Source organism: Arachis ipaensis, chromosome B1, assembly GCF_059453495.1.
Source record: "Arachis ipaensis isolate K30076 ecotype BB chromosome B1, ASM5945349v1, whole genome shotgun sequence".
Taxonomy (NCBI): domain Eukaryota; kingdom Viridiplantae; phylum Streptophyta; class Magnoliopsida; order Fabales; family Fabaceae; genus Arachis; species Arachis ipaensis.
Window position 1 is genome coordinate 56,579,042 of NC_142436.1, and position 26,813 is coordinate 56,605,854.

General features: G+C 38.4%; 1 protein-coding gene and 1 non-coding gene across 2 annotated transcripts in view; one reads left to right on the forward strand and one right to left on the reverse strand.

The window, feature by feature from the left end:
* LOC148576660 (uncharacterized) overlaps window positions 1-26,813 on the reverse strand; it is an 87,576-nt gene that overhangs the window by 55,168 nt on the left and 5,595 nt on the right. The window contains exon 2 of the mRNA XM_088502768.1: window positions 2,663-2,745. Coding sequence (XP_088358894.1) covers window positions 2,663-2,745 — 83 coding nt within the window. The remainder of the gene's footprint in view (window positions 1-2,662; window positions 2,746-26,813) is intronic.
* LOC148576663 (small nucleolar RNA R71) lies at window positions 12,963-13,070 on the forward strand. Its single transcript, XR_015903762.1, has one exon. It is a non-coding gene; the product is annotated as a small nucleolar RNA R71 (small nucleolar RNA).

The following is a 26,813-nucleotide window of genomic DNA, read 5'->3' on the forward strand; positions in this document are numbered from 1 at the left end:
GTCCTCCTTTATAAATCTCGACTGAGGCTCATGCCAGGCAAGTTGAGATCAAGATGGGAAGGTCCATACAAAGTAGAGAAGGCCGAACCGTACGGAGTTTATCACCTTATCCATCCTTCGAGCTCGGAGCTTATCAAAGTTAATGGACATCGTTTAAAGCTGTACCACGGCGAAAAGCGGAAGAAAGACAAGGAACTCGAGATCTTCCTCTTGGAAGACCCCCACATAGCCACAAACTGAGCTAGTGGAGCGTCCAACTTACGGACGTTAAAGCAAAGTGCTAGGTGGGAGACAAACTAACATGGTATGATCGTTCTTTTCTTTATTTTTAATTTTTCTTATTCAATAAATCTTCTCTTTATTAGTATTTTCGTGCATCCGCATTTACATGTTTTAAAAAAAAAAAGTGCCACGTGATGTGACCGCATCAGCGACGTGTCCGCGTGGCAAGGAGAGGAGAGAAAAATAAAAACGAACAGAGAGTCATGCAGGAGCGTGGCTGGAGGAGTGCCAGTGGCACAAAATAGCCCACGCGAACGCGTCGCCGACGCATCCGCGTCGTATGGGCATAATGGCCTCCCACGCGACCACGTGCCCCACGCGGCCGCGTGCCCTGATTTTCGACGTAAAACGGGTGCACAGCTGAAAGTTGTGCTAGAGTGGTGCTGGACTGGCGCTGGACACGCAATCCCCCTCACACAACCGCGTGCCCCATGCGGCCGCGTCGTACACCATAAACTGCCCACTCACGCGATCGCATGCCCCACGCGATCGCGTCACCCCAATTTTGGCAAATACATCAATTTGAACAGAGAGTTGTGCAGGCGCGAGGCTGCACTCGCGCCAGAAGCCTAACATGGGTCACGCGACCGCGTGACCGACGCGATTGCGTCACCTTACTTGAAGCGCAATCACGCGAACGTGTGCCCCACGCGGCCGCGTCGCTTGCGCCGCACAGCTCAACCTGAATTGCCAAAATATCTTATCTTTTTCCTCTCTAATCCTAATTTTCCTTTTTCCTCCTTACTTCTTCCTTCTCCCTTCTTCCTTCTCTCTCACCTTTCACACTCTTTCTCCCTCACCTCCATTAACAAGGTTTTATTTTCTTCTTCATCCTTCTCATTTCTATCATTTTTCTTATTTTATATGTTATTTTCTTTTCTTTTCTTTTTCTTTTCATTATTCATATTTTCCTTCTTCTTCTTTCCTTTTTTACATGGTGTTGGAATTTTATTTGAGTCATTATTCCTCATTATATGCTTGTGGATTGTTGCAAATTGTTTGAAAATTATATATTATTTTCTTTAAACGGTTGCTTGCATGTTCACTTTAATATTTTCTATACCTTCTTCACCATGCATGCTATGTGTTTGTGAAAAAGCCCATATGGCATTATGCACTTCTCTATGTTATTCTACTATTCAATGCTTGCTTTTCACAAATTCTCTTTACTATTATATTAATTGAATTTAATTGTCAATACAAACGTGATGGTTTGTTACAAAGTAATGCTTGGTCTATGCTACTCATGCCCTTTACCGGCATGCCAATAAACACCTTGCATTCACTTGTCATCATATGCACTAACTATTTTCCATTAATGATCTTTCACATGTACTCATGAGCGTGTGTTAACATCATTTACCTTTTAATGTGCATTTATAACCACCCTTTTTCGTTCTCTTCATTGCTTTCTATCTCTTTGAATTTAATTTACTTTCTCTTCCCTTTTTCAGGATGGCCACCAAGAAAGGAAAAGAGAAAGCCACTCCCAAATCACCAGCAAGAAGAGGAACTAAAAGAGCACTAGTGGCAGAGCCTTCTTCAACTGCAGTCAAGCCCTCAACAAAAAGAGTTAAGAGGATCATAAAGGTTGATGAAAAGGAGAAAGCCTTTCCAGCAAAGGACACTGTGCGATTTTCCAATCGCTACTGTGAGCAGATGTTCCCTATTCTAGCTGAAAGGAGTTACAACAACGAACACCTTCTTATCCTCCCGTCCAATATTGCTACTTTTGTTGAGCCGCAAATTGAAAGAAGACAATGGGGTTTCCTACAGAGACAACAGAAGTAGGTCAATCTTTCTTGGGTAGTCGAGTTCTACTCTAACTTCTACCTGCCCACCCTGCAGTCTGTCTTTGTCCGTCAAAAGCAAGTCCCTATTACAGAAGAGGCTATTCAACAAGCTTTGAATCTTCCCCCAATTCCAGAAGCAATGGACGCCTTTCAAGAAGCCGCACTCAAGCGCCAGATGTACTAATTTGACTGGGAAGCTGTTCTCAGAGTTATCGCACTACCTAGCAGCCATTGGATCTACGGATACCATCGTACCCGCCCTAAGGGTATATTGGCTTCAGCACTTACCATGGAGGCTCGCGTATGGGCACAGATCATGTCCCATTACGTCTTTCTGAGCACTCACGAGTCCTCTTTCACTGCAGACATGGCCGTTCTACTATGGTGCATCCTTACAGACCAGCCTCTGAATCTACCAAGACATATCCAGAATGCCATGGGACACGTACAAATCGCGGGCAACTTACCTTTTCCTGCCTTGGTCTCAGATCTTGTCTCAGCAGCCGGAGTTTCCTACAGAGCTGGAGACACCAAAGCCATGCTTCCACGGGATGTTCAGTATGTCCTCAATGGGAAGTACCTCAGACTTTCAGCAGCCACTACAAGCCTTCCCACTGCTCCGGTTAAAGATATCCCTTCTTCAACCCCACAAGCACCTACAACTGATGACCTGCTCCAGCAGATAATCAACAGGCTGAATCGGCAAGAACAGAAAGCGAAGTTAAGAGAGCGCCGTAACGAGCGCCGATTCAAACACCTCAAGGAGCTACTCAAGGAAAAATTCAAGGACTCAGACACCCCGGACTCCACTTTCTTTACCAGCACAGGGAGCCATGATGGTCCTGACTGTGGAGATACTGCTACCAGCCCACCCCTGTTCCTGACAGATGGCACCGAGGACGGTGCAAAGCCTTAAGTGTGGGGAGGTCGGTCAGTACCTGACTTTCGGAGGTAATTTCTCTTCCCTAGCACCAATAAATTAGGATATTTAGTTAGATTTTCTTTCTTTTATAGAATAGGATAAATTGCATAGTAATAAGTTAGTTGCATGCATGCTCTACTTGATTGAAAAGACAATAAGTTTCTTCTAAGACTCTATCTTTGGAACAAAATTTCACTAATTTTTAAAAATTTTATGATAAATTTTCTTGAAGTAATATTTGAAACATGATGTTTGAGCTAAAGAACACACAACCTGTGAAGATTTGAGCCTTTATGCATGGTTACATTATTTAACCATAATTATTTTATTCCTGTGTGTTTACTTCTCTATGATTGTAATCTGTATTTTGTTTCATCCTATATGTCCAATATTTATTATATTTATATGCTTGCATATGATTGAGGCCATCTTTTGTTTAAACTCACTTATCCAAATTAAGCCTACCCTTTTCAATTACCTTTGTTAACCACTTTGAGCCTTTAAATCCCATTTGTTCTATATTTCACCACATTACTAGCCTTTAGCGGAAAAACAATTGTATATCCCAAATTGAATCTTTGGTTAGCTTAAGATAGAATTGTGTGTGCTAGTTAAGTATGGGAAATTGTGGGAACAAAAGTTATTAAGGGAACGTGTCATGATAATACAATGGGAATTTGGATACCTACTCATGTGAAACTATAAGAATTAAAAATCTATGTGCATTGATAAGCTATGTTTATTTTTATGTTAAAAAAAAAAGCAATAAATAAATAAGGGGACAAAATTACCCCAATGCTGAATTAAGAATTCAAGGATCAATGCACATATGATAAGAATTAAAATAAAAAGTTGATACATGAGTATGGAATGTAAAAGGGGAACTCTGGGTAGCTAGGCATGAATTCTAAAGTTATGTAAAACATATAGGTTGGGTTGAAGCTTGGGTTAATTAAAGATTTAATTTATAAGCTCACTTGACCATATATGTATCCCTACCTTTACCTTAGCCCCATTATAACCTTGAAAAGACCTCATGATGTTTTTATTGGTATGTTAACTGTTATTGATTGATTAGGAGAAAAACAAAAGTAAGAGAGCATGATTAGAGAAGGATAGAGTGATTACCCTATACACTAGAGAGACTAGAGTGTACATACACCATCAGTGAGGGTTCCATGCTTGAATTTCTATGTTCCCTGCTTTCATGAGCTATCCTCTTGCATTTTTATCTGCTCTTACTTTATAAGAATTAAATTAGTGGAATTTGATTATAATTGTTTTGAAGAACTTATTTACTTTTGATCAAGTGGACAAGAATCATATAGTTGCATTCATATATATATATATATATATATATATATATATATATATATATATATATATATAGGATTGCATTGCATTGCATGAGTTTCTGTATGTTCATACTTATTTACTTCATCTCCTTCAATTAAGCATGAGGACATGCTAATGTTTAAGTGTGGGGAGGTTGATAAACCACTATTTTATGGTTTATATTGTGTTTAATTGTGTGGTTTTATCATGATCCTGGCCCACTTATTCATTAAAATAGCATGCATTTATATTTCCTTTCTGAAATTATTACATGAGTGAAAACTGATTATACATTGTACTTCTCCTTTATTCCATTTGATGCCGTGATCTGTGTGTTAAGCGTTTCAGGCTTTATAGGGAAAGAATGAGTTAGAGATTTGAAAGGAAGCTAGCAAAAATGGAAGGAACACAAGAAATTGAGGAGATGACCAGCGAGAAGCGACGCGGCCGCATGGATGATGCGACCGTGCGGAGGAGAGCAATTTGAAGCGACGCGGCCGCATGGATGACACGACCACGCGGCATGGAATAGCACGAGTGACGCGGCCGCATGGACGACGCGTCCGCGTGGCAAAGCAGAAACGCGAATGACGCGTCCGCATGAGCGACGCGATCATGTGACGTGCGCGATCTGCATAATTTGCAGATTTGCTGGGGGCGATTTTGGACCCTATTTTGATCCAGTTCTCGGCCTAGAACAGCAGACTAGAGCCAGAGAACATGCAGAAACCAAAGACAGCATTCATTCTACACAGTTTTAGTTTTTAGATCTAGTTTTGCTCCTCCTCTAGGTTTTCTCTTTTACACATTCATAGTTCTTAGGATTTTAGTTTCTCTAGCTTTTTGCATTGGGATATTGAGAAGAGTTATTACCTCATCAAGACTTCGTCATTCTAGTTCGTTTTCTTTACTTGGCTTACTCTTTCATGTTCCTTGCTTTGTTTAATTTTACCATTGGAATATTTTTAGGATTATTTAATACAAGGATCACTTTTATTTTTAATTGATTATTTTTAATTTTTATTTACAATGTCTTTCTTCAATTCCTTTTCATATGCTATGAATTTTACCTTCACAATGAGTGAGTAGTTCCCTAACTTGATGGGGAGTTGATTGAAAGGAACCCTTGAGTTGGAAGGTTCAAAAGAAAGATTGTAATTGGGTTATTGTTGGATTGCTCTCTAATTCCTGACACCAATCCTCCCCAGAGTGGATTGGGACTTGTGAATAGAACAGCATTCCAACTTGTTTTACCTCCCTTTACTTAGTAAAGGATAACTAAACGAAATAACCCTCAATTGTCAATTAATTTTAAGAGTGTTCCATCAAGAATAGGGCTTCTATGTAATCAACTCCCAGTCAAGGCTTTTATTTACATTATTTAATTTCATCAATTTAATTTCCTGTTTACTCAACTCAAACCTTTTCAAAAACATCTGATTAATAAAATAACGCTCCTTCCTGCAACTCGTTGGGAGATGACCTAGGATTCATACTCCCAGTATTTTAAATTTCAATTTTCTGTGACACCTTTCTAAATTGAGCGGTGGATTTCTGGCGAGTTAAGAACTATACTTGCAACGCATATATTCTAATAATTTTTAATTCACCAATTTCTACCCGCATCAATTTGCTTTGAGAGAAGCTTTTCATGATTCCTCTCTATGGTTACAGAGGGAGATCCTTGAGACTTAAACACAAGGTAGTCCTCATTCACTTGAAGGACCAACTCTCCTCTGTCAACATCAATCACAGTTTTTGTTGTGGCTAGGAAGGGTCTGCCAAGGATGATGGATTCATCCATATTCTTCCCAGTTTCCAGGATTATGAAATCAGCAGGGATGTAAAGGCCTTCAACCTTTACCAAGACATCCTCTACAAATCCATAAACCTGCTTCCTTGAATTGTCTGCCATCTCTAGTGAGATTCTTGCAGCTTGCACCTCAAGGATCCCTAGTTTCTCCATTACAGAGAGGGGCATGAGGTTTATACTTGACCCCAGGTCACACAGAGCCTTCTCAAAGGTCATGGTGCCTATGGTACAAGGTATTAAGAACTTTCCAGGGTCCGGTTTCTTCTGAGGTAATTTCTGCCTAACCAAGGTATTCAGTTCATTGATGAGCAATGGAGGTTCATTCTCCCAAGTCTCATTACCAAATAACTTGGCATTCAGCTTTATGATTGCTCCAAGATTTTAGCAACTCGCGCTTCAGCAATATCTTCATCCTCTTCAGAGGAAGAATACTCATCAGAGCTTATGAATGGCAGAAGTAGGTTCATTGGAATATCTATGGTCTCTATATGAGCATCAGATTCCTTTGGTTCCTCATTAGGGAACTCCTTGGAGGCCAGTGGACGTCCATTGAGGTCTTCCTCAGTGGAAATCACTGCCTTTCCCTCCTCTATGCATTCGGCCATGTGGGACGTGTTTATGGCCTTGCACTCGAGATTCTCTTCTGTATTGCTTGGGAGAGTGTTAGGAGGAGTTTCAGTGATTCTTTTACTCAGCTGACCCACTTGTGCCTCCAAATTTCTAATGGAGGACCTTTCTTCAGTCATGAAACTGAGAGTGGTCTTAGATAGATCAGAGACTATAGTTGCTAAGTCAGAGTGGTTCTGCTTAAAATTCTCTGTCTGTTACTGAGAAAATGATGGAAAAGGTTTGCTATTGCTAAACCTATTTCTTCCACCATTGTTGTTGTTGAAGCCTTGTTGAGGCTTCTGTTGGTCCTTCCATGAGAGATTTAGATGATTTCTCCATGAAGGAATATAGGTGTTTCCATAGGGTTCTCCCATGTAATTCACCTCTGCCATTGCAGGATTCTCAGGGTCAGAGGCTTCTTCTTCAGAGGAAGCCTCCTTAGTACTGCCTGATGTAGCTTGCATTTTAGACAGACTCTAAGAAATCATATTGACTTGCTGAGTCAATATTTTGTTCTGCCAATATGGCATTCAGAGTATCAATCTCAAGAACTCCTTTCTTCTGAGTTGTCCCAATGTTCACAAAATTTCTTTTAGAAGTGTACATGAATTAGTTATTTACAACCATTTCAATGAGTTCCTGGGCTTCTTCAGGCATCTTCTTCAGATGAAGAGATTCACCAGAAGAGTTATCCAATGACATCTTGGACAGTTCAGATAGACCATCATAGAATATGCATATGATGCTCCATTCTGAAATCATGCCAGAAGGACACCTTCTAATTAATTGCTTGTTGGTGCACGAAATTGTGATCCCTGGTAATGGCTCCAAAAACCTGGTGCTCTAATCTTAATTCATAATTTGTCACAACTTCGATACAACTAACCAGCAAGTGCACTGGGTCGTCCAAGTAATAAAACCTTACGTGAGTAAGGGTCGATCCCACGGAGATTGTTGGTAAGAAGCAAGCTATGGTCATCTTGTAAATCTCAGTCAGGCGGATATCAAATGGTTATGGAGTTTTCGAATAATAATAATAAATAAATAGAAAATAAAGATAGAAATACTTATGTAATTCATTGGTGAGAATTTCAGATAAGCGTATAGAGATGCTTTCATTCCTCTGATCTCTGCTTTCCTCCTGTCTTCATCCAATCAATCCTACTCCTTTCCATGGCAAGCTTTGTGTAGGGCATCACCGTTGTCAATGGCTACTTCCCATCCTCTCTGTGAAAAAGGTCCAAATGCTCTGTCACGGCACGACTAATCATCTGGAGGTTCTCGATCATACTGGAATAGGATTCACCCTCATTTTGCGTCTATCACTAAGCCCAGCACTCGCGAGTTTGAAGATCGTCACAGCCATCCCTTCCCAGATCCTACTCGGAATACCACAGACAAGGTTTAGACTTTCCGGATCTCAGGAATGGCCATCCATGGGTTCTAACTTATACCACGAAGACTCTAATATCTCGAACTCGGTCCCCTGTATTAGTTATCCAAGAGATATCCATCCAATCTAAGGTAGAACGGAAGTGGTTGTCAGGCACGTGTTCATAAGTGAGAATGATGATGACTGTCATGATCATCACATCCATCATATTGAAGTGCGAATGAATATCTTAGAAGCGGAATAAGTTGAATTGAATAGAAAAATAGTAGTACTTTGCATTAATCTTTGAGGAACAGCAGAGCTCCACACCTTAATCTATGGTGTGTAGAAACTCTACCGTTGAAAATACATAAGTGATGAAGGTCCAGGCATGGCCGAAAGGCCAGCCTCCAAACGTGATCAAAGGATCAAAAGATGATCAAAAGATGAAAACTCAATAGTAAAAAGTCCTATTTATAAAAACTAGTTACTAGGGTTTACAAAGATAAGTAATTGATGCAGAAATTCACTTCTGGGGCCCACTTGGTGTGTGCTTGGGCTGAGCTTGAAGTTTACAAGTGAAGAGGTCATTCTTGGAGTTGAACACCAGTTTGTAACGTGTTTCTGGCGTTGAACTCCACTTTGCAACTTGTTTCTGGCGCTGAACGCCAGACTGCAACATGGAACTGGAGTTGAACGCCAGTTTACGTCGTCAATCCTTATTCAAAGTATAGACTATTATATATTTTTGGAAAGCCCTGGATGTCTACTTTCCAACGCAATTAAAAGCGCGCCAGAAAATACCTGAAATCACAGAAAAATACACAAACTCATAGTAAAGTCCAGAAATGTGAATTTAACATAAAAACTAATAAAAACATCCCTAAAAGTAACTAGATCCTACTAAAAACATACTAAAAACAATGCCAAAAAGCGTATAAATTATCCGCTCATCACAACACCAAACTTAAATTGTTGCTTGTCCCCAAGCAACTGAAACTCAAATAGGATAAAAAGAAGAGAATATACTATAAATTCCAAAATATCAATGAAACATAGCTCCAATCAGATGAGCGGAACTTGTAGCTTTTTGCCTCTTGAATAGTTTTGGCATCTCACTTTATCCATTGAAGTTCAGAATGATTGGCATCTATAGGAACTCATAATTCAGATAGTGTTATTGATTCTCCTAGTTCAGTATGTTGATTCTTGAACACAGCTACTTTATGAGTCTTGGTCGTGGCCCTAAGCACTTTGTTTTCCAGTATTACCACCGGATACATAAATGCCACTGACACATAACTGGGTGAACCTTCTCAGATTGTGACTCATCTTTGCTAAAGTTCCCAATTAGAGGTGTCCAGGGTTCTTAAGCACACTCTTCTTTTGCTTTGGTCCTTGACTTTAACCACTCAGTCTCAAGTTTTCACTTGACACGTTCACGCCACAAGCACATGGTTAGGGACAGCTTGGTTTAGCCGCTTAGGCCAGGATTTTATTCCTTTAGGCCCTCCTATCCACTGATGCTCAAAGCCTTGGGATCCTTTTTGTTTACCCTTGCCTTTTGGTTTTAAGGGTTACTGGCTTTTTGCTCTTGCCTCTAGGTTTTAAGAGCTTTTGGCTTTTTCTGCTTGCTTTTTCTTTCTCTTTCTCTTTTTTTTTCACCATTTTTTTTCTGCAAGCTTTTGTATTCACTGCTTTTTCTTGCTTCAAGAATCATTTTTATGATTTTTCAGATTATCAAATAACATTTCTCCTATTCATCATTCTTTCAAGAGCCAACATATTTAACATTCTTAAACTTCAAATTCAAAAGACATATGCACTGTTCAAGCATTCATTCAGAAAACAAAAAGTATTGTCACCACATCAAAATAATTAAACTAGTTTCAAGGATGAATTCGAAACCATGTACTTCTTGTTCTTTTGTTTTTAAAACATTTTTCATTTAAGAGAGGTGATGGATTCATATTCATGACTTTAAGGCATAGACACTTAGACACTAATGATCATGTAATAAAGACACAAACATAGATAAACATTTAACATAAGAAAACGAAAAACAGAAAATTTAAGAACAAGGAATGAGTCCACCTTAGTGATGGTGGCGTTTCCTTCTTGAGGAACCAATGATGTCCTTGAGCTCTTCTATGTCTCTTCCTTGTCTTTGTTGCTCCTCCCTCATTGCTCTTTGATCTTCTCTAATTTCATGAAGGATGATGGAGTGCTCTTGATGTTCCACCCTTAGTTGTTCCCAATAATTGTGTGGAGGAAAATGTATCCCCTAAGGTATCTCAGGGATCTCTTGATTTGCAGTCAAATATTCTACCACTGAGCTATAGACCCTTGAGATGAATCTCTCCATCTCCTATGACTTGGAGGTGGAAGCTTTTGTCTTCCATTTCCTCTTTCTAGAGGTTTCTCTGGCCTTAGGTGCCATCAATGGTTATGGAAAAACAAAAAAGCAATACTTTTTCCACACCAAACTTAGAATGTTTGCTCGCCCTCGAGCAAAAGAAGAAAGAATAGTAGAAGAAGAAGAAGATATGGAGGAGATGGAGGGATGTGTGTATTCGGCAATATGGGTGGGCTTGGGTGGGAAAGAGATTTTGAATTTTGAAGGTAGGTGGGGTGTATGGATGTGAGTGGTGAATGAAAAACAGAAGGGATGACTGTGAATGGAGAGAGAGAGGGTGATATAGGATTATGAGGAGGAAAGGTGAGCGGAGGTATGTGGGGATCCTGTGGGATCCACAGATCCTAAGGTGATCCTGTGGAGTCCACAGATCCTGAGGTGTCAAGTATTTACATCCCTGCACCAATTAGGCATGTAAAATGCCTTTGCATGCATTTCTGGCGTTCAACGCCAGCTTCATGCTTGTTCCTGGCGTTCAGCGCCAGCTCCATGCTCTGTTCTGGCGTTGAACGCCAGCCAGATGCTCCTTACTGGTGTTTAAACGCCAGTAAGCCCTTCCTCTAGGGTGTTCTGTTTTCAATGCTGTTTTTCATTCTGTTTTTTATTTTTCAGTAGTTTTTGTGACTCCACATGATCATCAACCTAATAAAACATGAAATAACAAAGAGAAAATAAAATAAAAATGATAACATTGGGTTGCCTCCCAACAAGCGCTTCTTTAATGTCAATAGCTTGACAGTGGGCTCTCATGGAGCCAAACAGGTGATCAGGTCAATTTTATAGACTCTCAACACCAAACTTAGAGTTTGGATATGGGAGTTCAACACCAAACTTAGAGTTTGGTTGTGGCCTCCCAACACCAAACTTAGAGTTTGACTGTGGGGGCTCTGGTTAACTCTGTAGTGAGAGAAGCTTATCGTGCCTCTTTTCCATGTTTACAGAGAGAGATCCTTGAGTTGTAAACACAAGGTTATCCTCATTTAGTTGAAGGATCAATTTTCTTATGTCTACATCAATCACAGCTCTTTCTATGGCTAGGAAGGGTCTTCCAAGGATGATAGATTCATCCTCATCCTTCCCAGTATCTAGGATTATGAAATCAGCAGGGATGTAAAGGCCTTCAACCTTTACTAACATTTCCTCTACTTATCCATAAGCTTATTTTCTTGAACTGTCTGCCATCTCTAATGAGATTCTAGCAGTTTGCACCTCAAAGATTCCAAGTTTCTCCATTACAGAGAGTGGCATGAGGTTTATTCCTGATCCAAGGTCACATAGAGCATTCTCAAAGGTTATGGTGCCTATGGTACAGGGTATTAGGAACTTTCCAGGATCCTGTTTCTTCTGAGGCAATCTCAGTTGATCCAATGCATTTAGTTCATTGGTGAACAGGGGAGGTTTATCTCCCCAAGTCTCATTACCAAATAAATTGGCATTCAGCTTCATGATTGCACCAAGGTACTTAGCAACTTGCTCTTCAGTAACATCCTCATTCTCTTCAGAAGAGGAATACTCATCAGAGCTCATGAATGGCATAAAGAGGTTCAATGGAATCTCTATGGTCTCTAGATGAGCCTCAGATTCCTTTGGTTCCTCAAAGGGAAACTCCTTGTTGATCACTGGACGTCTCAGGAGGTCTTCCTTCTTGGATTCGGCCATGATGGTCATTTCAATGGCCTTGCACTCTCCTTTTAGATTTTCTTCTGTATTCGTGGGAGGGTACTAGGAGGAGTTTCAGGGATTTTCTTACTCAGCTGGCCCACTTGTGCCTCCAAATTTCTAATGGAGGAGCTTGTTTCGTTCATGAAACTCACAGTGGCCTTAGATAGATCAGAGACTAAATTTGCTAAGCTAGATGGATTCTACTCAGAATTCTCTGTTTGTTGCTGAGTGGATGATGGAAAAGGTTTACTATTGTTAAACCTGTTTCTTCCACCATTAGTAAAGCCTTGTTGAGGCTTTTGTTGATCCTTCCATGAGAAATTTAGGTGATTTCTCCATGAGGGGTTATAGGTGTTCCCATAGGGTTCACCCATGTAATTCACCTCTGCTATTGTAGGGTTCTCAGGATCATAAGCTTCTTCCTCAGAAGATGCCTCTTGAGTACTGTTGGATGCAGCTTGCATTCCATTCAGACTCTGAGAAATCATATTGACTTGCTGAGTCAATATTTTATTCTGAGCCAATATGGCATTCAGAGTATCAATTTCAAGAACTCCCTTCTTCTGAGGCGTCCCATTACTCACAGGATTCCTCTCAGAAGTGTACATAAACTGGTTGTTAGCAACCATGTCAATAAGTTCTTGAGCTTCTGCAGGCGTTTTCTTTAGGTGAATGGATCCACCTGCAGAAGTATCCAATGACATCTTAGCTAATTCAGACAGACCATCATAGAATATATCCAGGATGGTCCATTCTGAAAGCATGTCAGAGGGACACTTTTTGGTCAGTTGCTTGTATCTCTCCCAAGCTTCATAGAGGGATTCACCTTCCTTCTGTCTGAAGGTTTGAACATCCACTCTAAGCTTACTGAGCTTTTAAGGAGGAAAGAACTTGGCTAAGAAAGCCGTGACCAGCTTATCCCAAGAGTTCAGACTATCTTTGGGTTGAGAGTCCAACCACACTCTAGCTCTGTCTCTTACAACAAATGGGAAAAGCATAAGCCTGTAGACCTCGGGGTCAACCCCATTGGTCTTAACAGTATCACAGATCTGCAAGAATTCAGTTAAGAACTGAAAAGGATCTTCAGATGGAAGTCCATGAAACTTGCAGTTCTGCTGCATCAGAGAAACTAATTGAGGTTTCAGCTCAAAATTGTTTGCTCCAATGACAGGAATGGAGATTCTTCTTCCATGTAAATTGGAATTAGGTGCAGTAAAGTAACCAAGCATCCTCCTTGCATTATTATTATTTTCAGCTGCCATCTCCTCTTCTTGTTCGAAAATTCCTGTAAGGTTGTCTCTGGATTGTTGTATTTTAACTTCTCTTAGTTTCCTTTTTAGAGTCCTTTCAGGTTCAGGATTTGCTTCAACAAGAATGTTCTTGTCCTTGCTCCTGCTCATATGACAAAGAAGGGAATAACAAAGAAAATATGAAATCCTCTATGTCACAGTATAGAGATTCCTTTGTGTGAGTAGAAGAAGAAAAGAATGTAATGTAAAGAAGAACGGATAATCCAAACACAAGGGTGAGGATAGGAGCAGAGATATGAGATGAAGAGAAGTGTTAGTAAGTAATTAAATAAATAGAAGAAGATGAGAGAGAAGTTTTCGAAAATTAATTTTTGAAAAGAAGTTGATGATTTTCGAAAATTAAAGGAGAATTAAAATTAAAATTAAAATTTAAACAATTAATTAATTAAAAAGAATTTTTGAAAAAGAGGGAGGTATTTTCGAAAATTAGAGAGAGAAGAGTAGTTAGGTGGTTTTGAAAAAGATAAGAAACAAATAAAAAATCAATTAGGTAGTTGAAAAAGATTTGAAAATCAATTTTGAAAAGATAAGAAGATAAGAAGTTAGAAAGGATATTTTAAAATCAAATTTTTGAAAAAGATATGATTTAAAAAGATATGATAGAAAGATATGATTAAAATTAGTTTTGAAAAAGATTTGAATTTTAAAATCTAGAACTTAAAGTTTGAATCTTTCTTAACAAGCAAGTAACAAACTTGAAATTTTTGAATCAAAACATTAATTGTTGATATATTTTCGAAAATTATGAGATAAAATTAAGAAAAAGATTTTTGAAAAATATTTTTTAAAATTTTCGAAAATAAATAAGAAAAATGAAAAAGATTTCATTTTTGAAAAAGATTTTGAAAAGATAAGATTTTTAAATTGAAAATTTGATTTGACTCATAAGAAACAACTAAATTTTAAAAAAGTTTTGAAAAAGTCAACTCAAATTTTCGAAAATTCATGAGTGAAAAAGGGAAAGATATTTTTTTGATTTTTGAATTTTTAATGATGAAAGAGAAAAACATCAAAAAGACTCAATGCATGAAAATTTTAGATCAAAACATGTGATGCATGCAAGAACACTATGAATGTCAAGATGAACACCAAGAACACTTTGAATGTCAAGATGAACACCAAGAACTTATTTTTGAAAAATTTTAAGAAAATAAAAACATGCAAGACACCAAACTTAAAGATTTTTAATTTTTAGACACTAAGAATTCAAGAATGCATATGAAAAACAAGAAAAGACACAAAACAAGAAAATATGAAGATCAAACAAGAAGACTGGCCAAGAACAACTTGAAGATCATGAAGAACACTATGAATGCATGAAATTTCGAAAAAGAAAAAAAAATTTAGAAAAAGAAAAATATGCAATTGACACCAAACTTAAAAATTGACTCAAGACTCAAACAAACAACATAAAATATTATTTTGATTTTCATGATTTTATTAATTTTTTTGGATTTTTGTATATTTTTTCGAAAAACATATAGGAAAAAGAAAATAAGAAATTTAAAAATTTTTAATAAGAATTCCAGGAATCTTTCAATGTTAGCCTAAAGTTCCAATCCAAGGGTTAGACATGGCTTAATAGCCAGCCAGCTTTAGGATATAAATCATGCATGCAACAGCTGATACTTCATCCAACTCCATATACATGCCTTTTATGTTGACAAGTGGAAGCCTCAATCCAAAAGAATTTGGATATGGCTTTACAGCCAGCCGGGCTTCAACATGTTACCATGAAACTCTAGAATTCATTCTTAAAAATTTTAAAATAATTTTCAAAAAGAAAAGGAAAATTTTTTTGAAAGATTTTTGAAAACAAATTTTTTTTATTTTTTTTTGAAAATAAAACAAAAAGAAAATTACCTAATCTGAGCAACAAGATGAACCGTCAGTTGTCCAAACTCGAACAATTCCCGGCAACGGCGCCAAAAACTTGGTGCACGAAATTGTGATCCCTGGTAATGGCTCCAAAAACTTGGTGCTCTAATCTTAATTCATAATTTGTCACAACTTCGATACAACTAACCAGCAAGTGCACTGGGTCGTCCAAGTAATAAAACCTTACGTGAGTAAGGGTCGATCCCACGGAGATTGTTGGTATGAAGCAAGCTATGGTCATCTTGTAAATCTCAGTCAGGCGGATATCAAATGGTTATGGAGTTTTCGAATAATAATAATAAATAAACAGAAAATAAAGATAGAAATACTTATGTAATTCATTGGTGAGAATTGCAGAAAAGCGTATAGAGATGCTTTCGTTCCTCTGATCTCTGCTTTCCTCCTGTCTTCATCCAATCAATCCTACTCCTTTCCATGGCAAGCTTTATGTAGGGCATCACCGTTGTCAATGGCTACTTCCCATCCTCTCTGTGAAAAAGGTCCAAATGTTCTGTCACGGCACGGCTAATCATCTGGAGGTTCTCGATCATACTGGAATAGGAATCACAGACAAGGTTTAGACTTTCCGGATCTCAGGAATGGCCATCCATGGGTTCTAACTTATACCACGAAGACTCTAATATCTCGGACTCGGTCCCCTGTATTAGGTATCCAAGAGATATCCATCCAATCTAAGGTAGAACGAAAGTAGTTGTCAGGCACACGTTCATAAGTGAGAATGATGATGACTGTCACGATTATCACATCCATCATATTGAAGTGCGAATGAATATCTTAGAAGCGGAATAAGTTGAATTGAATAGAAAAACAGTAGTACTTTGCATTAATCTTTGAGGAACAGCAGAGCTCCACACCTTAATCTATGGTGTGTAGAAACTCTACCATTGAAAATACATAAGTAATGAAGGTCCAGGCATGGCCGAGAGGCCAGCCCCCAAACGTGATCAAAGGATCAAAAGATGATCAAAAGATGAAAACTCAATAGTAAAAAGTCCTATTTATAAAAACTAGTTACTAGGGTTTACAGAGATAAGTAATTGATGCAGAAATCCACTTCCGGTGCCCACTTGGTGTGTGCTTGGGCTGAGCTTGAAGTTTACACATGAAGAGGTCATTCTTGGAGTTGAACGCCAGTTTGTAACGTGTTTCTGGTGTTGAACTCCACTTTGCAACTTGTTTTTGGCGCTGAACGCCAGACTGCAACATGGAACTGGCGTTGAACGCCAGTTTACGTCGTCAATACTTATTTAAAGTATGGACTATTATATATTTTTGGAAAGCCCTGGATGTCTACTTTTTAACGCAATTAGAAGCGCACCATTTGGGGTTCTGTAGCTCATGAAAATCACTTTGAGTGCAGGGAGGTCAGAATCCAACAGCATCAGCAGTCCTTCTTCAATCTCTGAATCTGATTTTTGCTCAAGTCCCTCAATTTCAGCCAGAAAATACCTGAAATCACAGAAAAATACACAAACTCATAGTAAAGTCCAGAAATATGAATTTAACATAAAAACTAATAAAAACATCCCTAAAATTAACTAGATCCTACTAAAAACAATGCCAAAAAGCGTATAAATTATCCGCTCATCACTTGTATCTTTTCCAAGCTTCATAGAAAGATTCACCTTCCTTCTGTCTGAAGGTTTGGACTTCCACTCTAAGCTTAGTCAAATTTTGAGGTGGAAAGAACTTTGCCAAGAAGGCATTGACCAGCTTTTCCCAAGAGTTCAGGCTTTCTTTAGGTTGTGAGTCTAACCTTGTCCTAGCTTTGTCTCTTTCTGCAAAGGGGAAAAATATAAGTCTGTAGACCTCAGGGTCAACCCCATTGGTCTTGACAGTGTCACAGATTTGCAAGAATTCAGCTAGAAACTGATGAGGTTCTTCCAATGGAAGTTCGTAATACTTGCAATTCTGCTTTATCAGAGAAACTAATTGAGGCTTAAGCTCAAAGTTATTTGCTCCAATTGCAGGAATTGAGATGCTCCTTCCACAGAAGTCAGAAGAGGGTGCAGTGAAGTCATCAAGCATCTTCCTTGTATTGTTGGCATTGTTGTTATTTTCAGCTGCCATGTCTTCTTCCTTTTCGAAAATTTATGTCAGGTCCTCTCCAGAGAGTTGTGCTTTAGCTTCTCTTAGCTTCCTCTTCAAGGTCCTTTCAGGTTCAGGATCAGCTTCAACAAGAATACCTTTGTCTTTGTTCCTGCTCATATGAAAGAGAAGAGAACAAGAAAGTATAGAATCCTCTATGTCACAGTATAGAGATTCCTTGAGGTGTCAGAGGAAAATAGGAATAGATGGATGATGTAGGTAGGTAAGAATTCGAACATATGAAGAAGGAGAGATAGTCCGAATTGCTAATTGAGGAGGAGTGTAGTCCTTAAATAGAAAAAGGTAAGGAGGGAGAAGAATTTTCAAAAACAAAATTAAAAATTTAAATTAATTAAAAGGAATTTTGAAAAAGTGGTTGATGGTTTTTGAAAATTAAAAGTGAGAAAGTGGTTAAGTGATTTTGAAAAAGATTTTGAAATTAGCAATAAAAAAGATATGATTGAAAATTATTTTGAAAAAGATGTGATTGAGAAGGTATGATTGAAAAACAATTTGAAAAGATTTTAAATTAATGATATGATTGGAAATTAATTACTTGACTAACAAGAAATTTAAAAGATATGATTCTAAAATTCAAATATTGAATCTTTCTTAATAAGCAAGTAACAACTTGAAATTTTTGAATCAAATCATTAATTGTAGCAAGGATTTTCGAAAATATTGAAAAATAATTTAAAAGATTTGATTTTAAAAATGATATGATTGATAAGAGAGGATATGAAAAAGATAAGATTTTGAAAAATTAGTTTTAAAACTTTCAAAATTGAAAAAGATTTGAATTGAAAACAAATTTACCTCCTTGCTGCTATCCTAGCGTTAAACGCCCAGAATGGTATCCATTCTGGCGTTTAACACCCTAAATGCTACCGTTTTAGGCGTTTAACTCCCAGCCAGGGTACCTGGCTGGCGTTTAAATGTCATTTTTCCTTCTTCACTGGGCGTTTTGAACGCCCAGCTTTTTCTCTGTAATTCCTCTGTTGCATGTTCTGAATCTTCAATTCTCTGTGCTATTGACTTGAAAAGATATATTTTTAAATTTTTAACGATGAGAGAGAAAAAACAACAGAATGAAATTAAACATGAAAAACTAAGGTTAAATAAACAATCCATGCAAGAACACGTTTTTGAAAATTTTTCAGGAAAACAAAGACATGCAAGACACCAAACTTAGAAGTTTGTATACTAGGGATAATAACAATTTGAAAATGCATTTGAAAATTAACAAAAGACACAAAACAAGAGAATTTAAAGATCAGACCCAATAAAATCACTAAGAATGACTTGAAGAGCATTGAAGAACCTAATGCATATATTCGAAAAATACAGGAACATTAAAAAATTAAAAACATGCAAGACACCAAACTTAAAATGTGACACTAGACTCAAACAAGAAACATGAATTAATTTTTTTATTTTTGTGATTTTATTAAAAATATTTTTTTTTATTTTTCGAAAATTATTTGGAAAAAGAAAGATAAGGATTTCAAAATTTTTAATACGAATTCCAAGAATCATGCAATGTTAGTCTAAAGCTCCGGTCCAGGAATTAGACATGGCTTACTAGCCAGCCAAGCTTTCAGTGAAAGCTTCAGTCTAAAACACTAGACATGGCCAATGGCCAGCCAAGCTTCAGCAAAACATTACATACAACAGCTAAATTGATGAGAAAGACAAAGAAGCTCTTCTAAGGATAAGTGAAACCTCGGTCCAAAAAAATTAGACATGGCTTAACAGCCAGCCAGGATTCAACATATCTCATGAAACTCTAGAATTCATTCTTAAAAACTCTGAAGAACAAATTTTTTTTTTGAAAATTTTTCAAAAATAAAAAATAATAAAAATAAAAAGCTTAAAATTAACATAAAATTACCTAATCTGAGCAACAAGATGAATCGTCGGTTGTCCAAACTCGAACAATCCCCGGTAACGACACCAAAAACTTGGTACACGGAATCGTGATCACACACTTTTCACACAACTCCGTGCAGCTGACCAGCAAGTGCACTGGGTCGTCCGAGTAATACCTTACGTGAGTAAGGGTCGATCCCATGGAGATTGTCGGCTTGAAGCAAGCTATGGTCATCCTTGTAAATCTCAGTCAGGCAGATTCAAATGGTTATGGGATTTTGATAATTGAAATATAATTAAAACAGAAAATAAGATAGAAGCACTTATGTAATTCATTGGTGGGATCTTAGATAAGCGTATGAAGATGCTTTGTTCCTTCTGAACCTCTGCTTTCCTATTGCATTCATCCTATCATTCATACTCCCTTCCATGGCAAGCTGTATGTTGGGGGATCATCGTTGTCAATGGCTACTGTCCGTCCTCTCAGTGAAAATGGTCCAAATGTGTTGTCACCGCACGGCTAATCATCTGTCGGTTCTCACTCATGTTGGAATAGGATCCATTGATCCTTTTGTGTCTGTTATACGCCCAACACTCGCGAGTTTGAAGCTCGTCACAGTCATCCCATCCCAGATCCTACTCAGAATACCACAGACAAGGTTTAGACTTTCCGGATCTCAAGAATGGCCGCCAATAATTCTAGCCTATACCACGAAGGTTCTAATCTTAGATTAGAAACCCAAGAGATATGCACTCAAGCTATTGCAGATAGAACAGAGGTGGTTGTCAGGCACGCGTTCATAGGTGAGAATGATGATGAATGTCACGGATCATCACATTCATCATGTTGAAGTGCGAGTGAATATCTTGGAATAAGAATAAGCTTGAATTGAATAGAAAACAGTAGTACTTTGCATTAATTCATGAGGAACAGCAGAGCTCCACACCTTAATCTATGAGGTGTAGAAACTCCACCGTTGAAAATATATAAGTGAAAATAGGGTAGACATGGCCGAGTGGCCAGCCTCCCATGGAGGTCTCAGAATGTAAAAGTTACATAATGTGTTCCCGAGATAAAAATACAATAGTAAAAGGTCCTATTTATAATGAACTAGTAGCCTAGGGTTTACAGAAATGAGTAATTAATGCAGAAATCCACTTCCGGGCCCACTTGGTGTGTGCTTGGGCTGAGTATTGAAGCTTTCACATGTAGAGACTTTTCTTGGAGTTAAACGCCAACTCTGGTGCCAGTTTGGGCGTTTAACTCAAGCTTTTATGCCAGTTCTGGCGTTTAACGCCAGAATAGAGTAGAAAATTGGCGTTTAAATGCCAGTTTGCGTTATCAAAACTCGGGCAAAATATAGACTATTATATATTTTTGGAAAGCCCAGGATGTCTACTTTCCAACGCAATTGAGAGCGCGCCAATTGGGCTTCTGTAGCTCCAGCAAATCCATTTCGAGTGAAGGGAGGTCAGAATCCAACAACATCTGCAGTCCTTTTTCAGCCTCTGAATCAGATTTTTGCTCAGGTCCCTCAATTTCAGGCAGAAAATAACTGAAATCACAGAAAAACACACAAACTCATAGTAAAGTCCAGAAATGTGATTTTTATTTAAAAACTAATAAAAATATAATAAAAAGTAACTAAAACATACTGAAAACTACCTAAAAATAATGCCAAAAAGCGTATAAATTATCTGCTCATCAGAACTTCCATGGCTTCATGTGGAGAATCTAATGAAGAACGTAGAATGAAAGAGACACTAGAAGCTCCGGTGGGCAGTAAGGAGCATGACTTTATTTTGGAACAAGTGGAGGAAGTCGGAATTATTGAAGAAGAAGAATTGGTTGAAGACTTAGGAGATGCAGAACGTCCATGGAAAAGCCCAGTCATAGAGCCCTCTTCTAAGGAGTTTGAATTTGAAGGCATATTATGGTTGAAGACTTTGAAGGGGATGATCAAGAGATGGATTCAATCATTGATGAATTCTTATCTACATTTGAATCTTATCCCATTGAACTTGACATGGAGATTAAAGAATAAGAAGCACAACCTCCCATGCCCTTGGTGAACAATGAAGAAGATATCGAATTGGAAGAAAGCTACCAAAAGGAAGAGGTTGATATTGAAGAAGCTTGCAAAGAGGTGGAAGTTGTCAAAGAAGAGCCCAAGGGAATGGAGCTGGAGATCACCTTGCCAAGGTTATTGGAGACCTCTCCCTCAAAGCCATCACCATCCATCCCTTCATTCAAGTGGGTAAATCTCTCATCTCTAAGCTTAATTAGCCCATTTGAATATGCTTTGCTTGAGACGGATGGGCAACTTAGAGCTCTTTGTGGCTATAAGAGTAAGAGGGAGATGGTTAGTGGTTGGCAACACAATCCTAGGTTCATTGTGGTAGGAAGCTCACGGCTGAATTATCATGGTTGGAAGAATACTAAATTGTATGGGTCTAGGAAGCTATTTGGATGCCTCAGTGAGAATTCGGATTGCTTACCACCCGGTTGGAACAAAGATGGTCAACAAGAAGACGGGTACAAAAGCAAGGTTTGGGACCCCGGAATTCAGTCTAGCAATCAACACTCTTGGGGGCTTGTCACTTGCTTAATCTTGCTTGAAGGCTCTTTGCGTCTAGTTTGGGATCCCGGAGGCCATTGGAATTACAAACATTGGTGGGATTCAAGGATCAGTACAAGCACAAGTCACCATGACAAGGAGCTCACCAAATGTCCAACTTAAGGACTTTAACTAAAAGTGCTAGGTGGGAGACAACCCACCATGGTATGATCGTCTCTTTTTATTCTTAGTTTTATATTATTTTAATTTTATCAGTGTTAATTCGTAAATTCTGCATCATCATTTGCATTCTGTATTCTGCATTCTGCATATATATATAAAAAGAAAGGTGGATGACGCGCAAGCGTCCCTGACGCGTGCGCGTCACCCTTAAATTCGGCGTAAAAATGTGTTTGGCAGAGAGTTGCGATGGCCTGGCGATGGTATCGTGCTAAAAGCACAAAGTCACCCACGCATACGCGTCCCTGACGCGTACGCGTCCCTGACGCGTACGCGTCCCTGACGCGTACGCGTCACTTTCACCATATGGTCATCCACGCGTGCACGTACCTGACGCGCATGCGTCGCAAGCAATTTTGGCCACTGTGCGAGACAAACAGAGAGTTGTGCGTGCGCGGGACTGGTCTCGCACGATTCGCACACCCAGAGGCACGCGAACGCATCCCAGACGTGTACGCGTTGCCTGAAATTAATGCGATCCACGCGTACGCGTCGCACACAACGCCCAACTGAAACACCTCAGTGCCTGATTTCAAATCATCCACCCCTCAAATCCTAATTCTTTTCAATCCTAATTATTTCTTACTTTCTTCTTCTTCTTCATTACTTCTCATCCTTCTTCACTTTCATTCTATTTTACTTAATTTATTTGCATACTTTCATTCATTTCATTTTAATTTTGTGCATTGATGACAAGTCATCTTAGCCTAGTTTCACTAGTCTTTTTCCTTTGTTTTCATTTAGTTTTATGCACTTTCTTAAGCCATAAGTAAGCCAATTGGGTTGAATTTCATGTTTCCTTTGATTCAATCAACCATGGATAAATTGATGCATTTTCATGAGTTTTTGTGCCATAATTGCTCATATGACAAGAAGAAGAACAACTCTCATGATTATGGCATAGCTTTGATACAATTGTTGATTGATGATAGGTGAAATAAAGCTTGGAAGAAGGTTGCAAGAATGGGCTTGAAAAGAGGGATTCACGTTTGAGCTAACGTTTGCCTCAAACGTTAACTCAAACGTGAGAAGCAGATGAAGAACACCCTGGAGCAAGCCAACATTTTCGCCAACGTTTGCCTCAAACGTGAGGTCAAACGTTGGCGCCAATTTAGCATAAAGAAGATTCCCTGATTGATGAGTTAATTGAGCCACGTTTGTGCCAACGTTTGCCTCAAACGTTGGGCCAAACGTTGGCCAAAGGAGTAGCATGGGGGAACCACGTTTGAGCTCACATTTGACCTCAAACGTTGGCTCAAACGTGGATGACAACAAGTGGCCGAGCTGCATAATTGGTTTCACGAAGACGTTTGAGTCAACGTTTGCCTCAAACGTTGACTCAAACGTGAATGGTTCATGGCCCGGTTCACAAATGGATTTCTTCCCAACACCAAGAGCAATCAATGGAGGCTACTATCAACCCAATTCCATCAAGACTAAAAGCCCAATTCAAGGCTTAATGATCATTTGAAGAAAGTGTATAAATAGCTTAGGATTTGAAGTTTTAGGGGAGCTTTTCTTTTTAGTTTTGCTGAGTAATTTTTGGAGAGCTTTTGGGTTTTGAGCTATTTGGAGATTTTGAGTCTTGGGTGTTGAAGAATTGAGGAAATTCTGTCTCAATCTCACCTTGAGATCTCTCTGTTTTCTTTACTACACTTTTTGAGAAATCAATATTTGAATTCCTTTCTTCTACTGCTTGATCTTTACTTTTCTTGCAATTGAATTCTAAATTTAGATCTAGGAAGGCATTGAGATCTAGACGTGGTTATCTAGTCTCTTGGGTCCTGAGATCTACATCTTTCAATTTTAATTTCCTTGTTTCGTTGCTACATCAAGCTTATTGCTATTGTCATTTGAGATCCGGTTTAATTGAATCCATCTTTTATATTTCTGTTTGTTGAATTTTACTTTTCCTTGTTTAATTTCTGCAATCCCAATTCCCAACTCCTTTTATAATTCAAGCAATTTACATTTCTTGCACTTTAAGATTCTGCAATTTACATTTCTTGCGTTCTAAGTTTCTGCCATATGATTTCTTGTTCTTTAAGATTCAGCTCTTTTTCTTTTTTTGTTCCCTTTAATTTCCTGCAAATCACCCACTCCCCTTTACATTCTATGCAATTTAATTCCTGTCAACACAATTTCACACAATCAACACTTGTTTGCTTGACTAATTCAACCACTAAACTAAAGTTGCTCAATCCTTCAATCCTTGTGGGATCGACCTCACTCCCGTGAGTTTTATTACTTGATGCGACCCGGTACACTTGCCGTGAGTTTTGTGTGGGATCGTTTTCCGCACATCAAGTTTTTGGCGCCGTTGCTAGGGATTGAATAGATTGACAATGATTAAGTGCGGTGGTAGTTTAGATCAAGCACTTTTTCTTTAATTTTGACTAACCCACTAACTGTTTGAGGATTTGCTTCTACTAACCCACTAACTGTTTGAAGTTTTGTCTCAACTGACTACACTCAATTTTCAAAAGTACCACTGTGTGTTCCGTTTGTTGATTTATATGTCACAGGAAAGAAGAGAGGCCAGATGGAAAGAAATCATGGAAGGAAGTGAGAAGGCTATGGGAAAAGAAACAATGATAAAAAAGAAGCACCACAGAGAAGTTCCTCAAGAAGAAATAGAGGAAAGAAAACCCACAGTGAGAGGAAAAACTCAAAGGCAACAGAATTCTCAACTTCCATGATCAGAGGAAGGAGAATGTCAAGCTAGTGACAATAAAGAAGCGCTTGTTGGGAGGCAACCCAACCTAAGGTAGTTTTCTTTTCATAGCTATTTCAATAAAAATGTAGAGTAGTGTTATCTGTAGTGCAAGGAGCTAAGTTTGGTGTCACACACCAAAACAATTTAAAGGAGAGTGAAGGATTTTAAGTTTGGTGTTCCACCAAAAATCTAATTTAAAAATACATTTTTACCTTCTGCATAATCAGTGCCAGCTCCAAACACCAGAGAAGCTACTTAACACTTGTTTAGTTTTTAGTTCGAAGTCTGTTCTCTAGATCATAGCTTGCTTTTCTAGTTTATAGTGTGTTTTCTTACTAAGAGCACATGTGGTTTTCTGCATATAAACAAATTGCTATATAAGGCAAGGAACTAAGTTTGGTGTTCGCACACCAATCTAAGTTCAAGAGCCCACAAACATACATGCATGCTAACCATTTTAGAGTTCTTGGGGAACAAGCAACTTTCAAAGTTTTTTGTAGGCAGTCACTTGAATCTAAGAAAGGATTAAGCACCATCAGCCAAAGAGACAAAGAGGGATACACGGATCAACAATGGCGCTGAGAAGGAGTGAAGCAAGTGAACCCCAACAGGTTGTATTGTTAAGTGACTGTCTTTTATTCAGAATTGTTATGATTGGAAGTGATATTGTACCCCTGTCTGTCTGCATAATATAGTTTTTCTATAGCCTAATAATTGAGATGCTTGAATAATCACAACCCTATACTCTCCAAAATTGCTTGCACTCAATTTCTCGAGAAGGCATTACATGACAGTTCTTTGGAAAGAGGGATTGAGGAATTAAACAAATTTTGAGGTAAGCAAAAGATTAGGAGAAGTGGTGGTTCTGGTTGTATGATTATGTATTGAGGTTGCATGCTTATGAAAACTTGCATGGGAGCTCATAGGCGGGACATAGAGTTCAAAGAAGTGTTGTGGAGATTCTCAAACAATTATTGATCCAAGAAGCAGCAAACAAAACAAAAGAAAATAAAAAAAATACAAAAACAAAAAGAACATGGCCCAAGGCTCTGAGCATCAATTACTAGGCAGAAAAGAAGAAAGAAACAAGAACTCAAAGAGTTGTTATCCTAGTAAATGCTTGTGGTCGAACTGTGTCAAAGAGAGAGGCTTGAGCAAGTAAATCCTATGGGGGGCTTCAACACCTAATACCTTAAAACCAACTGGTTTAGGAGTATTGATTGAAAGCTTATCTAAAGAGCCACTTTGAGACATGACACTTAGAGTCAAGGCCAAAGCACAGAAACGATAAGCTGCTTCAAGGTGATTACCTATAGAGAGATCTCCATGATATTATTTGGATGAAAGTTCTAAGACCTAAGACTCCCAAGATGTAGGGACTAGTAAGCACTGAAGCCCTTGCATGAGCACATAGTTTAGAGTTCACCCCACTGTCACTTAATCACTTTACTCACAGGATAGTACATGTAATTCTTCAAATCCATTCTAATTGAAAGGACCTTTGAGCATAATTCTTTTCTTTCTTGGGGACAAGCAAGTTTTAAGTTTGGTGTTGTGATGACAAGTCATCTTAGCCTAGTTTCACTAGTCTTTTTCCTTTGTTTTCATTTAGTTTTATGCACTTTCTTAAGCCATAAGTAAGCCAATTGGGTTGAATTTCATGTTTCCTTTGATTCAATCAACCATGGATAAATTGATGCATTTTCATGAGTTTTTGTGCCATAATTGCTCATATGACAAGAAGATGAACAACTCTCATGATTATGGCATAGCTTTGATATAATTGTTGATTGATGATAGGTGAAATAAAGCTTGGAAGAAGGTTGCAAGAATGGGCTTGAAAAGAGGGATTCACGTTTGAGCTAACGTTTGCCTCAAACGTTAACTCAAACGTGAGAAGCAGATGAAGAACACCCTGGAGCAAGCCAA